This window comes from Dioscorea cayenensis, unplaced genomic scaffold (assembly GCF_009730915.1).
Source record: "Dioscorea cayenensis subsp. rotundata cultivar TDr96_F1 unplaced genomic scaffold, TDr96_F1_v2_PseudoChromosome.rev07_lg8_w22 25.fasta BLBR01001264.1, whole genome shotgun sequence".
Classification (NCBI taxonomy): domain Eukaryota; kingdom Viridiplantae; phylum Streptophyta; class Magnoliopsida; order Dioscoreales; family Dioscoreaceae; genus Dioscorea; species Dioscorea cayenensis.
Genome location: NW_024087655.1, coordinates 56,708 through 71,681, shown reverse-complemented (window position 1 = coordinate 71,681; position 14,974 = coordinate 56,708). Strand labels below are relative to the sequence as shown.

General features: G+C 30.8%; 4 protein-coding genes and 1 non-coding gene across 5 annotated transcripts; 2 read left to right on the top strand and 3 right to left on the bottom strand.

The window, feature by feature from the left end:
• Window positions 1-970: 970 nt before the first annotated feature.
• Window positions 971-3,624, bottom strand: LOC120256019 (HIPL1 protein). The gene is made up of 7 exons (XM_039263796.1): window positions 3,513-3,624; window positions 3,277-3,434; window positions 2,401-3,165; window positions 2,110-2,326; window positions 1,847-2,025; window positions 1,528-1,769; window positions 971-1,370 (listed from the first exon to the last, which is right to left on the bottom strand). Exons 1-7 carry the CDS (start codon window positions 3,604-3,606, stop codon window positions 971-973), a joined length of 2,055 nt encoding a protein of 684 aa, XP_039119730.1. The 5' UTR covers window positions 3,607-3,624.
• Window positions 3,625-4,836: 1,212 nt separating this feature from the next.
• LOC120256017 (glutathione S-transferase U18-like) lies at window positions 4,837-6,386 on the bottom strand. The gene is made up of 2 exons (XM_039263794.1): window positions 6,027-6,386; window positions 4,837-5,332 (listed from the first exon to the last, which is right to left on the bottom strand). Exons 1-2 carry the CDS (start codon window positions 6,357-6,359, stop codon window positions 4,964-4,966), a joined length of 702 nt encoding a protein of 233 aa, XP_039119728.1. The 5' UTR covers window positions 6,360-6,386; the 3' UTR covers window positions 4,837-4,963.
• Window positions 6,387-7,860: 1,474 nt separating this feature from the next.
• Window positions 7,861-9,751, bottom strand: LOC120256016 (glutathione S-transferase U18-like). Its single transcript, XM_039263793.1, has 3 exons — window positions 9,318-9,751; window positions 8,221-8,584; window positions 7,861-7,892 (listed from the first exon to the last, which is right to left on the bottom strand). The coding sequence occupies exons 1-3, from the start codon at window positions 9,702-9,704 to the stop codon at window positions 7,861-7,863; spliced, it is 783 nt and encodes a 260-aa protein (XP_039119727.1). The 5' UTR covers window positions 9,705-9,751.
• An 854-nt stretch (window positions 9,752-10,605) lies between these two features.
• On the top strand, window positions 10,606-13,891 carry LOC120256006 (1,4-dihydroxy-2-naphthoyl-CoA thioesterase 1-like). Its single transcript, XM_039263776.1, has 3 exons — window positions 10,606-10,826; window positions 10,911-11,102; window positions 13,551-13,891. The coding sequence occupies exons 1-3, from the start codon at window positions 10,695-10,697 to the stop codon at window positions 13,701-13,703; spliced, it is 477 nt and encodes a 158-aa protein (XP_039119710.1). The 5' UTR covers window positions 10,606-10,694; the 3' UTR covers window positions 13,704-13,891.
• On the top strand, window positions 11,368-11,470 carry LOC120256025. The gene has a single exon (XR_005535167.1). It is a non-coding gene; the product is annotated as a U6 spliceosomal RNA (small nuclear RNA).
• Window positions 13,892-14,974: the final 1,083 nt, after the last annotated feature.

Genomic DNA, 14,974 nt, shown 5'->3' with positions numbered 1-14,974 from the left:
AAAGAAGTTTACAACTCGTGGCCCTTCTACCTCCTCCATGCTGCATTGCTCCGTCAAGCTTTCGCCCATTGCAGGAAATTTATAGATGTTAATGTTTGAGAACTTTGTATATTGTTCTTGTATTTTATTTTCATTTTTGACACTTATGTAGAGATATCTAACCGTGGTTTATTGTTACATTTGAGTTTTGATTTCATATTCAATTTTTATTTTGCATTAATGTATTAGACTAAATAGAAAGAGAATAATATTTCAAACTAGTATATATGCAATTATGCATGAAAGACTAAACTTCAAAAAGCTAAGATTTTCACTGATGTCATATAAATAAATAAATAAATAAATAAATATATAATGATGCTATATTTATATACTAGGTGTTTTGAAAAAATTTCTCAGATAACGTGAATACTAAGTTGGCATTTACATTATTATTACCTTCATAAACTTCAAATTTAAAGTATATATATTCTAAAATATAAAAATGATATAAAATTATAAAATCATAAATTTAAATACTAAAATCTTAAACTCAAATACTATAAAATTATATACACAAAATTCTAAACCCTAGACCCCTAAATACTAAACCCTAAATTGTAAACCTTAACCTTATATCATAAATCACATACCCTTTACGGGATTTAGAGAAGGTTTTCTGATTTATTATTTATGATTTAAGGTTTAGATAGTGAAAAGAAAGTAATTTTTTTTAAAAAAAAAATTAATAAAGAAAAAAATGATGTGAATGTGAACTTAGTATTCACATCATTGAGAAAAACTTTGAAAACCTATCATGTAAAAATTTCATTGCTCACACATATATATACAACCAATAAAATCATAGTAAATAACTGAAAAAATTTTGATCACGAAGAAAGTAGTTTTACTTATTTACTCACTCGAATAAAAGACCAAAACAAGAAAAATTACAAACAGTAACAATTCCCTTTACAAACAACATCAAACATCAAAACTGAAAATTAAAACAAGAACTCACCAAAATGAAGAAGAAACCAATGAAGAACATGACTTTCAACTGATGAGCAGAAGATGAAGGAGGACTTGGAATTGGTTCAAAGGCACTGGAACTGTTCTTCTCTTTTGAACATTCATAGTTACAACGACTTGGGCGCACAACCCTGTAAACTCCATTACTTGCCAGCAGAAACACATCTTTTCTGTTATCTTCTCCAAATGAAAATATAAGATTCAGAGTTGGAACTGAATTTCCACCAATTTCATCACAAGGAATTGGTGAGTTTTTCCCACAATTGAAAGGAATTTCAATGCTAGTGTAGTTCCCACTGCTCTCTGGACTCTCCAAACCTGCCCATAATCCTCCTGTGTATAAATCAGCATACAAGTATCTGCATTTTCAAATCCAGTTACATTAGCTTGGTCTTCAGAATTGCAGGGTTAATTACAAAATAGTAAAATTTGAAAGTGGGATTTCAGTTTTACTTCATTTATAAGCATACATATAAGATAGTATTCTAATATGTTTAACAAAAAAAGAATACTTACTTTCCATACATGCATGGATCAACCATGGACCTGTAAACATATCCACCGGTAATCGACGCAGAACCAACTGCAGTATTCACAGAGCTATGAGTGTATCCCATGACCGGAAAAATGGCATTGATGGAGTTTATTGATGTGTTTCCTCCCGGAGAACTTTTCGGTTGATAGAGGTCAGGGCCTTCGTATATTCGCCAACCATAGTTACCTCCTTTCGATATCAAATCGACTTCTTCGTATGTGTCCTATATCAATATGAATGTCAAACTAGTTCTCTGTATTAGATTGTTATCTTATATAGTTGTATCATAACATAAGGTACCTGACCAACATCACCACAGAAAAAATACGACGATCTTGCAGAATCGAAACTGCATCTCCATGGATTTCGAAAGCCCAATGCCCAAATTTCCGGCTGCAATGCACTATCATCAACTGATGGATTGTCACCGGGAATTGAATAACTTCCCCATAAACCAAGCTTGTTTATTTCTGCTGAACCTGAATTACATTCAGAAAAAAATTCATCTGTATTAAAGATAGAGGATGTAAACTACATTAAATATCACAAGAGATGATACTCACTTGGTATGTTATTTATGTCGAGACGAAGAATTTTCCCTAGAAGAGATTTTTTGTTTTGAGCAAAGTTATATGGATCACCTCCGCCGCCGCCATCACCCATCATGAAGTATAAGTATCCGTCTTCGGGTCCGAAGAGAATTTGGCCTGCATGATGAGAAGTGAATGGAAGTCCCATTGTGAAAATCCTCCTCACTTCCTTTGGAATTGCATTATTTTCCTGAAATTAAACAAACAATTTAGATACTAATCAGAAAAAAAAATAAAAATCATTGAAATCATGCAGATATTTACCATTGAAGGCATTGTTGAAGAAGTATTAACACTATACTCTGCAATCACACTTTGATATTGGCATGGTTTGGCACCATTATCAGGAGGAAGTTTTGATGGATCACAACCAAGGCCAGAATTACAAGCACAAGTTCCAGAACAGGTTGGAGATTGCGATCTATCGCAGTTAAACGATACAAAAAACCGACCATTTGTTGTGAAGTTTGGATGAAATGCTAGTCCTAATAACCCGAACTCGGTATCATAATGAACTTCATCAGTTAAATCAAGAAAAGGATTTGATTCATCAAGCTCAAGTGTTCCTCCTGATTCTTGGTCTGGGACTGTTGCCAGCCATATCTTTCCCTCTTGGTTCGACAAAAATACACGGTTCGATCCATCAGGATGAGGTACCAGGTTAAGGTATGATCCATTGCCGATTTTCTCTATGCAAAGACCCTTTGGATTTGGTGAACTTGGTGTTGTGTTGAATGAAGCTGAGTTTCCATCAAAACAAACTGAATCATTTGAAGATGATGTTCCATATGCTTTACAGAAATCACTCTTTGATTGCCAGAAATCAGTAATCTTTGATGATGAACCAGTGATTGCTTTGCTTTGTTGTAAGGATGTTGCAAATGGTGAGTTGTCTATTGATGTATTACTGCAAGTATCCCAAACTTGTCCACAGAAATCTATTTCTGAATTTGTTGTACTGCATAAAACAGGAACTGTCTGAATCTTTGGTTGATCACTGAAAAGCTCTGCAGAAAAAGGATTGCATTTCTGCAAACAAAATTCAAAGTATTAATTAATCATTATATATATATATATATGCATGTAGTAAATTTGGTAATACACTAATACTTGTATTACTGTATTTTATTAACTTCTTACTGAACAGAGGATGGATTTGACAATTGAAGCACAAGCTGAATCATTTATGTTCATGAGCTTGAACTCGTCCTGAATTGAAGTATCATCAGTGGAATTGCAGCAACTGCTTCCATTGTAAGAACAGAAATTCAATGGAGACTTCAAATTCAATGGTGCACCTGTTCATCAGCAAATCAAATGAAAATTAACAAAAGAACAATAATTAATTAAACATATAATTAAGATTAGAACTTAACTGGAATCAGTGCACAAAGGAAAGGCCAAGGAGCCAGAGAAGAAGAAGAAGAAAGGAAGAAGAAGAAGAAGAAAGAAAATTTTGAAAGCATTCATTGTGGCATAATCTTGAGAGCAAAGCTTTGGTAGTTACTGGTTTTAAGAGGAAGTCAAATGAGCATTTCAATCAAGCATCTGTTTGTTCTTGAGAGTTGACTTTTATGGAACTAAACAAACATTAATGAGATGGAAACATGTTGACTTTTTAAATAAAAAATAAGAGAAAAAAAAAAACAATGTGAAGAAGCTGGTGTTGGTGGCCATTTTTAGATGCATGCAAATGAATTAATGTGAATGTTGACAAGTGTGAAGACATGGCTTGCAGTCTTTATTGATGGGAAATTTTATATTTGCAAGTTGGGAGAGTTTGACTTAGTCCTTGTCTATATTTCTCAATTTATATATATATATATATAGTGAAAATAATATGAATTCCATTTTTCTTTTGGTATATATTAATTTTTTTTAACAGGTGGAGTTATATATATTGAAAATATATGAATTCCGTTCTTCTTTTGGCATATTAATATTTTTTTTGAAAAGGTAAATAAATCACATGTATTATTAAAACAGAATATATATTAATGCTTTATATCTAAAGCATATTTATGAAATTTTGATTTTTTTTCTAAGTTGATAAATATTAGTTATATTTCCTTCGTTTTCAATCATTGTATTTAATGGATGTCTTGACCATTCGACAAAGAATACAAATTTTTTTTTTTAAAAAAAATGTGACATGCGTTTGGAGTAAGATTAACAAGCACATGTGCTCTTATTTTACTAGTTATGGCATTTAATCTTAGGGTTTTAATGAAACGGATACTCTACGGAAGAGACCAACTACTAATAGATCAATAGACTATTGATTTATAATACAACTTTACTTCTTCGGATGATACACTTATAACTTATTAATTTAAATTTTAATTAATTTAAATAGGTCTAATTTAAAATTAAGATTTAATGTAATAACTATTATGTGTTAGTCTGATATTTTGAATATATTTTTATTTATTAGAGTTAATTTTTTTTTATGGAAAAGATCATATATAACACAATACCAGAATCCCGATCTATAGTTGTTATGAATATCTTAGTAATCAAAAAAAAACTATTTAAATTAGAAATACCTCAAAGAAGAACTATTTAAATTAGAAGTACCTCAACATCAAAGTGAGATTAGCCTTCTAACATTCTACTTATTTAAATTGTTAATAGTTGAAAGTAGCGGAAGTATACATCATTGCTTCCCCTTATTAATTATGCAATTAAGACAGACATACATAGAGAAATCTCTTATTTTATTGTGGCTAACAATATCATGATTTGAACACACAAAATCATGAGATCATGCACACAATAATCAAAAGAAAAAGAAAGACAAAAACACACTTAATTAATTAACATTAAATTAATTAGCAACTCCCCATTTGATCTTGAGCTTATGTCCATACTCCACAAACTTATCAATCTCAGGCATGACCTTCTTGACATTATCATCTGAAAGGAAACATTGAGCCCATTCAACCAAGTTTGGAGTCTTCTTTTCATCAAAAAGCTTCAAGTTCTCAGACTTCTCTGTGGCTTTGAGCCATCCCAAATGACTCCCAAAAGCCATGTCAAGGTACCCAATTTTGTCACCATTGAACCATCTCTTTCCTTTGCTGATCTTCTTGAAAGCCTCCTCCAAAAGCTCTAGTCCTTGTTCAACTTGTTTCTTTGATTCTTCTTTTGCTTCCTTTGTTTTAGCTTTTAGTATTCCAATTAATGAAGGGAACCACTAAAATCAAACCAACAATTTGTCATTAAAATGATTAAATCTAACACATGTTATTTACTGCAAGAAAAAAAAAAAAAATTCTTTTTTTATGTTTATTTTGGTCTCTGAAACAAATATTTTTTGAAAAATAGTCTTTAAAATGTAAGAAAGATCGATAATTTTTCTCCATATTTATAATTTTTTTTTTGGAAATTTTGCCTCAAAATGTATAATTTTTATTTTTAGTAAAAAAAAAATGAATTTTCAGATATAATATAGGACACTCAATTAAAAATTAAAAAGTGAAATGTCACATCTAATTTAGGACCTTGACTTAAAAATTAAGGAAACCAATTTTCTCTGAAATAAAATAAAATGGCAAACTTTTAAGTGCAAATTCTAAATTAATTAAAAAAATTATGCATATATATAGATATATATAATTTTAATAATAACTACACATATATATATAGTAAAACCATGAGCTTTCATTCATATTTGTCAATGGTAGAGAAAATGGCTTCATATAGATTGACTAAACATGAATGGCATGATTAATGCATGTAAAATCATATGACATGGTACAATTTGATTCCAAATTTATATTATTTCTTCTTTCTATTAAAAAAAAGAGACGTTTATGCAACTTCATGATGCACAATAATAAAACTATAATAATAATTCACATAAATTAATAAATTTAACACTCAAATACCTTATCATCAAGATAAAAGGCCCAAAACCTAGCAAGAGCTGAGTCATAAGGGCAAGAAGGGAAAAGAGAAGAAGCTCCATCAATGGTGAAGGCCTCATCAATGTAATGGAGGATGATGAGTGACTCACATAATGGCTTGCCACCATGAATAAGCACAGGGACCTTTTTGTAAATTGGATTGGACTTTAGAAGAAGTTCACTTTTATAGTGTAACCCTTCAACCTCCTCTAAGGACTCATAAACTATACCCTTCATGTTAAGGGCTATCTTCACTCTTATCACAAAGGGACTTGCCCATGTCCCTAAAACTTTGATATCTTCTTCATTTTCCATTTCTTTTGTTTACAAGCTCTCACCTAATGTTTGCTTGGATTTCAATTGCAAATGTGGATATATATATATATATATATCTTAAGATGATGTCACTTAGGATGTCATTCTTAATTTATATGTATATAATATAATATATATATATATATATATGTAACGGATGATGTCACTTGGGATGCCATTCTTAATTTATGAGTACATTATTTGGTTTGGGTGGTGCTTTGAAATTTGAATTGGTCTTGTGTGTTATTCTAATCAAACATTAATCTTTATGTCTATTAAGAAACGTAGACAAGCTGCTAAGTGATATTGAATATGGGATTGTGTCTCAAATTTAATATTAATATAATGTATAGCATATAATTATTTTATAATTTTATAAAAAAAGATTATTATATTACCCACCGGTCTTTTTTATTTGTCATATTTGAAAAGTTTCTTTTGATTTTTTTTTACTCGTTTATTTAAAAAATTTGTGAAACATTAAATATTATTTTTGAAAATTTATTATGTATATTTAATGCACTTTTACAACTTCTAATAAATAATATTTAACTACTCATTTTTTAAAATATATTTTAAATAAAAATAATTTTAAAAAATTAATATAATTTTTATAAATTTTTGAAAACCAACTAATTTTAACTAATTTTTTTTTTTACTGATTTAGCTAAAAACCTGAGAGAGTATATTATATAATTGTAATAAACTAATTAAATTAGGAAAGACCAGAGAAGCTAACAAGTAGAGTGCACCAGCTGAACTAAATGAGATTTGAAACTAGAACCTCTCAGAGCAACCATAGTTTGATGACACCATTTCCTTGTAACCTTGTCGTCTTTATTTTATATCATTATTTATATAAAAATATAAAAAAATTAGACATGAATTTTAGGTTTTTTAGGTGCTAATAAAATTTACTCAAACAAGATATTGAATTTCTATTGTGAGTTTCCCAACAAGAATGACTAACATTAGACCAACATGATAATTTTATTTTTCACATTTTGGGCTGTCTAAGAAAGCTTTTATTGGTCTTACCCCAACTTTGTTTTCTTTTACTTAATTTATTTTAAATGTTTGGCAATTTGTTACAATTTGTTACTCCTTATCCTTTTAATAGTATAATACACAAGGATAAGGAAACACATTAAAGCATTATAATTAAAAAGATGAACAAAATGTATAAGGATGAATGGTATATATATATATATATATACATACACATTTTTGTTTTAATCCTATCTGAATTTCCCAATTTTCTTTTTGTTATATTTTAAAATTATTTAATATGGTTTTTTTTTTCATTGATTATCTTATGAGTTGGATTTGAAACCATTTGTTTAAGTTATCCAAGTATCTACTATTTAGATCAATATTTTGTGAGTATCACTTAATAATTCATTATATATATCATCAATTTATAATTTTTTTTTTTAAAATAAATATTTTATATTATATTACGTGGATGTTAATATGAAAAAAATATGATTAATTAGATGAGTTATTCCATCTTCCACACTAGTTTTTTGTTTTCTGCAACAACATCAAAAAGTTATGGACAAAATAATTTTTATCTTAAATAATATATATATATATATATATATATATATATATAAAAGAATAAAAAAAAAAACATAATGACATCAATGCACTTAAATTTTCAAAACACATCACTAAATCAACCATAATCAATCCATACCATTGAAACTTAAATTAGTCAATAAAGTCCACCACTTGCTTATTTAAAATTCAGAAATTCTCCTCACTCAAAGAAGAAACAAAAGCCAAAAAACAAGGTCATCAATTTGCTTTTCAATTGGTTGAAGAAAAAAAGAAACACCACCACCATCACCACCACCACCACCACCACCACCACCACCAACTCTCATCTTAACATACTCAAAAAACTCATCAAATTGAGGCATCACATTCTTGACATCATCATTTAAACAAAAACATTGATTCCATGTCACCAACTTTGGAGTCTTGTTTCCATCAAGAAACTTAACATTCTTTATCTTCTCTGCAACTTTGAGTAATAACATGTAACTCCCCAAAACAATGTCCAAATACCCAATGCTTTCTCCATTGAAGAAGGGCTTTCCATTAGTGCATTTACAATAAACTTCCTCTAAAAGTTGAAGCCCTGTTTGAACTTGTTTCATTGATTCTTCTTTTGCTTCTTTGTTTTGTTCTCTTATGACTCCAATCAAAAAAGAAAACCACTACAAGCATACATAATTTTTAAGTTAGATGAGAGTTGTATATCTTGGTTATCAACCTACAATTTTAAATATTAGATGCAAACCAAGTATATTCTTTTTAATTGATTCGATTTAAAAGTTGTTATTATTATTATTAGCTTGATTAAAGTGGATATAAACTATGGTTTTATTGAATAAACCAAATCAACAGTATAATCATATACTTTCTTGATATATACTAGTCAATATTAGTTAAATAAATTAAGTTCTAATACTATGTTAAATATGTAAGTAAAATATATATTGTTTTGGATTAATTTAATCTAAAATTCTAAACTAATACAATGAAAGACCAGGCTCATTATTCATATGTATTTTCATGTTTACTACAATAATTAATATTAGACTAATAATTACTCTAACAATATAGTATAAATGCCAAGAAAATTAATATTGTGTGTATACCTTGATTCATGTATTTCATGTTTATATGTATGTAACATGTGCGGTAGCTAATGTATGTGTATGTATGTACGCAAAAAATCGAACATATCATGACAATCTAAAACCAATCAACTAAAACTCAAGCAAACCTTCTATATGTGTTTATTATACATGAAATCTTTTAGTATTTCGAATGAAAAACTTATGAATCATATCGATAAAGACCGAAATTTTTTTCTAATAATTAATACTATGTTAATATATATTCATATAATTATATTTTAAATGTCAAACATATTTCACCAAATACCTTATCATCGATGTAACACGCCCAAAAACAAGCGAGAGCACGGTCATAAGGATCGGAAGGAAGAAGAGAAAGTCGATCACCATCGACAAAAGCCTCATCGATGTATCGAAGAATAACAAGAGATTCACAAACAGCATTAGAACCATGAATGAGCACAGGGACCTTCTTGTACACTGGATTGGACTTAAGAAGGAGTTCACTTTTTGAGTGCAACCCTGCAACCTCTTCTAAGAACTCATACTTCACTTGCTTCACATTTAATGCTATTCTAACCCTTAACACAAACAAGCTTGACCATGTTCCAAGGACCTTCACCTCTTCTCTATTTTCCATTTCTTTTGGCTTTGGATTGAGTTGGCAAGGGGTTTCTATGCCTTTTATAGTCATAGATTGAATTGGAGTTCATCGAACATTGGTGTCTTCTCGTGCTTGATTTTTTTCGGTCATTGGAATTGAGGAAAAGCTTGGGAATTGGTGGGAGCTCTGTCATTAGCCAAAGGTAATAACTCATCTGTATTGGTTCAACCGCATAAAATATTGGTGTGGGGATTGATAAAACAACGAGTTTAAATTCTGTTGGTTGGACGTAGTGGTAGCAACAGGTCTCTCATTGTGGGTGTTTGTTTGCAACTCGAATCTTGTATCACCGAGTGATAGTGCATTTACTGAATGATCAAATTTCAGAACTGTAAACTCATTTTTAACTATGTATACACGCTTATCACATTTATTGAAAAAAAAATTGTTTAAAAAAGTACCGATTCCTATAAAAAATTTTAATATATATTATCCATCGAAGAAGTCCAATTTTTTTTATATATAATATATCCTCTAAGATGTTTGGTAGAATATCAGCAAAATTTAAAAAGTAAAAGAACAATGCGGAGGAAATCCTGGTAACCGACACCAAGAATTGCGCATGCATAAGATACATTGGATGCATATTAGGTGTCGAGCCAACGTTGCTTTCGAGACGTCCCTAAAACGTGTTTTCCAAAATGTCCTTAGAAAACATGACCTCATGTATATACATATATATGATTATTAAAATTATTTATATATATCGGTAATATATCGCTAAAGAAAAAATTGGTAATGTGGACAAATCACAGTACCCACAAAGTGGACAATTATTTAAATATTTAAAAAAAATTAAAATATTTCTAATTCTATAGGACATTACTTCATAATAGTACAATTATTTATTGCTAACAAATACTAATATATATATATATATATATAAATTTTCAAAATATTTATTTATTAATTTATTTGGACCACCAGCTTCCAAGTCATTCAACAACTATGGCGGGTTTCTTTCAGCTACCAAACCTTCTCACTAGCTAACGCTAGTCTCTGCGTCTCTCGGGCGGGGCGATGGGTGAACTCTCCGGCCCCCCGTCGACGGAGGAGCTCGACGCTCCCCTCCACCTCATCGGCTTCGAGATCATTGAGGTCTCCGCTAAGCGCGTCAATGGCCGCCTCAAGATCACCGACTCCTGCTGCCAGGTATAAAAAGAAAAACCCATCAAGGTTTCGATTTAGGGTTCTGATTCAATCGATCCGTGCTGATTTTGTGTTTTGGATTGGTAGCCATTCAAGGTCTTGCACGGCGGTGTGTCGGCGCTGATCTCGGAGGCGCTGGCCAGCATTGGGGCACACGTTGCTTCGGGGTTCATGAGGATTGCCGGAATCCAGCTTAGTATTAATCATCACCGTCCTGCGCGTTCCGGAGACCTCATCTTCGCTGAGGCCACGCCTGTTCATCCGGGCAAGACCATCCAGGTCCGTCTCTTTCTCTTCTCCTTTGATTTTCTCCCTAATTTTAGTTCATCCAATCAAACATTGGTCATTGCCGTAGCTCGCTACAACTGTGAATTCCTGAATTTTTAGCGATTTTTTTAGGGTTTGATTGCAGATTACGCATTGAATGTTGGATTAGGAATAAAGTTTGAATTTTTTTTAGGGGCTTTTGTTATAATTTAGTCCCACATCGGTTGGTTGAAGAATAGTTCTTAGAGTTTTATAGCATTGAACATCCGAGTTTAGTGTCTCTTCGGAGACATCTGATAAAATTGGAACGATACAGAGAAGATTAGCATGGCCCCTGCGCAAGGATGACACGCACAAATCGAGAAATGGTCCAAATTTTTTTTTTGGTTCCATTAATTGCTGTGGGTTTCTAACTATTCATTTTCTATGATATGCCTGCTAAAGATCTGTTCTTAATCTCGATGTATATGAACCTTTAATTATCTGGACATGTTTACTGGCATTTTTGGTTCCATTAATTGCTGTGGGTTTCTAACTATTCATTTTCTATGATATGCCTGCTAAAGATCTGTTCTTAATCTCGATGTATATGAACCTTTAATTATCTGGACATGTTTACTGACATCTTTATCACATTTTTTTTTCTTCTAGCTATGAATTTTGGGACAAATTTATTCAGTTTTATGGTATTGAAACTGATACTGATTATGAATGATTTCTGTTCCTAATCTCATGCTATGTTCTTCTGTTTTGAATCTCGAGCTCTATTTGTTTTCATTATTGTACAACTAGCACTCCAAAAGTTGGGAAAAAGACAGATTAAATTAGATATGCTATGTACAGGGTAGGAAAATAAATCCATATTATATATAGTGCTAAGCGCTGACCATTTAAGATCGAGTTAGGTTGGGTTTTTTTCAATCATGCCTTTTCAATTAGTACTTTTATGAATATTATAAGAAACACTAATCATAGAAGATGTGGTACATATAATACTATCCTATCAGTTTGCTTCATAATCAAGCAAGTAAGGTTTTTTTTTTTTCTAAATTCAACCATATTATTAGTTCTATGATTGGTAAGAGGTGAGATGATTGTTTGAAGTAGTACTATTAATATAAATGAGGATAAAAATAACTGTGCCGCATGAGATGTTTCAGATTTTACACGTGTCAGTATCCTATCCAGTATCAGATAGGTTTTTTTTGGGATGAAATACTACCTGACAGTTTGATCTAATTTTGTTCCAATCTAGTTGAGTTATTTTTAGTTCAGAATTCAGACATTATTGAGTCTTAATTTGACTTGGTACATGTTAAATCTAATCCACGTGAAGCACTTGTAACAATTATTGGAGTAAGATCAATTGTAGATTTCTTTGTCAGGAATTTACTGTATAAGATGAAACAAGGCCTTTTGTTCTGTTCCATTGAATCCTTTATTTAAAACTAATTTGTTCTATTCTGGCATTTGTGCTTAGATTAAGGTCCATTTAAAAACAGTCCATGATTGAAAAGGAGGGATGATAAGGGATACAGAGGATGGAGATGTAAGAGAGAAGAAAAACATGTTTGATAACATTTGATATGAAGGTAGAATTTTAAAACCAGTGCCTGTGCCATAAGGCCTAGATGAAGTTATGAACTCCGTATATATTACTTGCATGAATTCATGTAAATGATATAATGAAAAGCAATAGATATATACCTCAGTGCGCTGCATATAGCTCTAGATCATATGTTTTTCAAATGCTATTGGGACTTCATATTGAAGCTGTTTTACTAATTATTATTGCATCTCTTTATATATGGACTATAGGGAATCAATATTTTGCCAAGCTTTGAGTTCTTTTTATAGGAGATTATGAGAGTTTCAAAGAGGCTTGCCCACTGTCCCTTTAAAAGTTTTGAGCAGAGTTTGAGAATGCTAGGCTTGGACTAGAATTCAGAGTAGATATGATTCAGAAAACCATCTAAATTCATCTTGGCATGAGCAACATGAATAAAATCAGTGGAGCACATTCCTCCTTGATATATGTCAGCCTACTGCTTTATTAGGTTATGAATTTTGAATTTGAAGATGGCCTAGTATGAGTCAAGCCTTGTATTGCAAGTAGTCATCCTGCCCCAAAATATTAGGTTCCTGACTCATCCTCTTTTCTAGGAGGTTTGCTGCCTCCTTACAAATATTAAAACCCTAATTTTATTGCAAGATCTCAGGGAGCGCAGGAAGATGTTCTAACAATCTAACACAGAAAGACCTTAGCCTACAAAGCATTCCACTTTCCCAATATGCCTTTAAATGTTAAGTTGCTCATCAACGAGTTCATCTTTTCTTGTTGGAATAAAGCAAGTATTAGTCATAGAAAACTAGGGGCCATTGCCTATTTTTGTCCCTCAATTGAAAAATACATTGGTTGTCACTATTAAAAGTGGATTCCTAAGTCCCATTTCCATGCAGGTCTGGGAAGTACATATATGGAAGTTGGATCCTTCAACCTTGGAGAAAGGCCTTGTATTAGCTTCATCAAAGGTTACTTTTCTATCTAACATGCCTGTACCTGATAATGCCAGAGAAGCTGGTGAAAAACTTAAAAAGTTTGCCAAGCTATGATGTATGTATTTCATGTACAATTATTCTTGTATCCTCCCTTCAAATAGAATGCTGTTGTTATTGTGCATTATAGCATGCCACACCCCCTTTCTAATAAGAAAACAGGAAAGCATTGTCTTTCTAGTCTTTGTACTACCATGTTGATTTTCATCTTGTATTTTTAATACAATTGATGTGTATATATAATATATATATGTCTTTGGGCATGATGTTGCATTTACTTAGAAATATAGGGATCATATTGCATATATGAAAATAATCCTGTGGATTCGGTTCTGATTTGGTTCTGTGGTAACTATCATGGAACCAAGATGTAGATCATTTTTAGTTATGAGTTTATAAATTTTAATTTTTTTTTATTATATAATATAGAGATAGATTGGTAATTATTTTAAAAGATTGCTACTTTTTATTCTAAAAGTTATTAAATTGAGGCAATCCAATGGCTAAGGAAAAGACACATCTTAATTGTGTCGTAACGGAACTTTGTCATGGGATCATCTCTTTGCATATATATATATATATATAGGCTGCGTCGCACTTTCACAGATTTTGAATCTATCCAAGTTGATTATCAGTAGTTGGATCGTAATCCAACGGTTTATAGCATTTATTTGAATAGTATTATTGTATTTATAAATAGTAGCATAGTAAAAAATGAGATACACTATATTTTAAATTTTTAATCAAAACCAATCAATCAAATATGCACAATAATTTACTGAATAACACAACTGTTAAATTTTGTTTCCACCAAACCTACAATAACTTTTTTATAACCCAAACCAAAAATAATAAATCCAAACTAAACCTAATTAACCCAACCATCTTTCTCTCTACAATAATAATTACTGTCGTCAACTGTAGACTTTCATACAACTTGAGTTTTCTCATGTATAAATAATCCTTAGCTCAATTTTCATTATTATAACGAAATTAATCTAATTTATACAAAAATAATATTAACGAAAAAGGAGAGAAAAGAACAATTCAGAAACAAAAATGGTTAAGCACATAATCACATAATAGATATTTCATCTCCATTGCTATTGCTTAATTTATCTAAAACATATTATAATGAAATCTAAAATATTTAAAACATTTACATTTACTGACGGTCAATTTTGTATCAATTATTTAATGCAAACAAACCTAATGATCATAATATTAATCAAATGTTTAATTAAAAGAACATAATTATGAGATGAAAGTTTTCCTTTAAACCAAGTTTAGACTTCACTAAGCTGAAAATAAATACAATTAAAAACTAA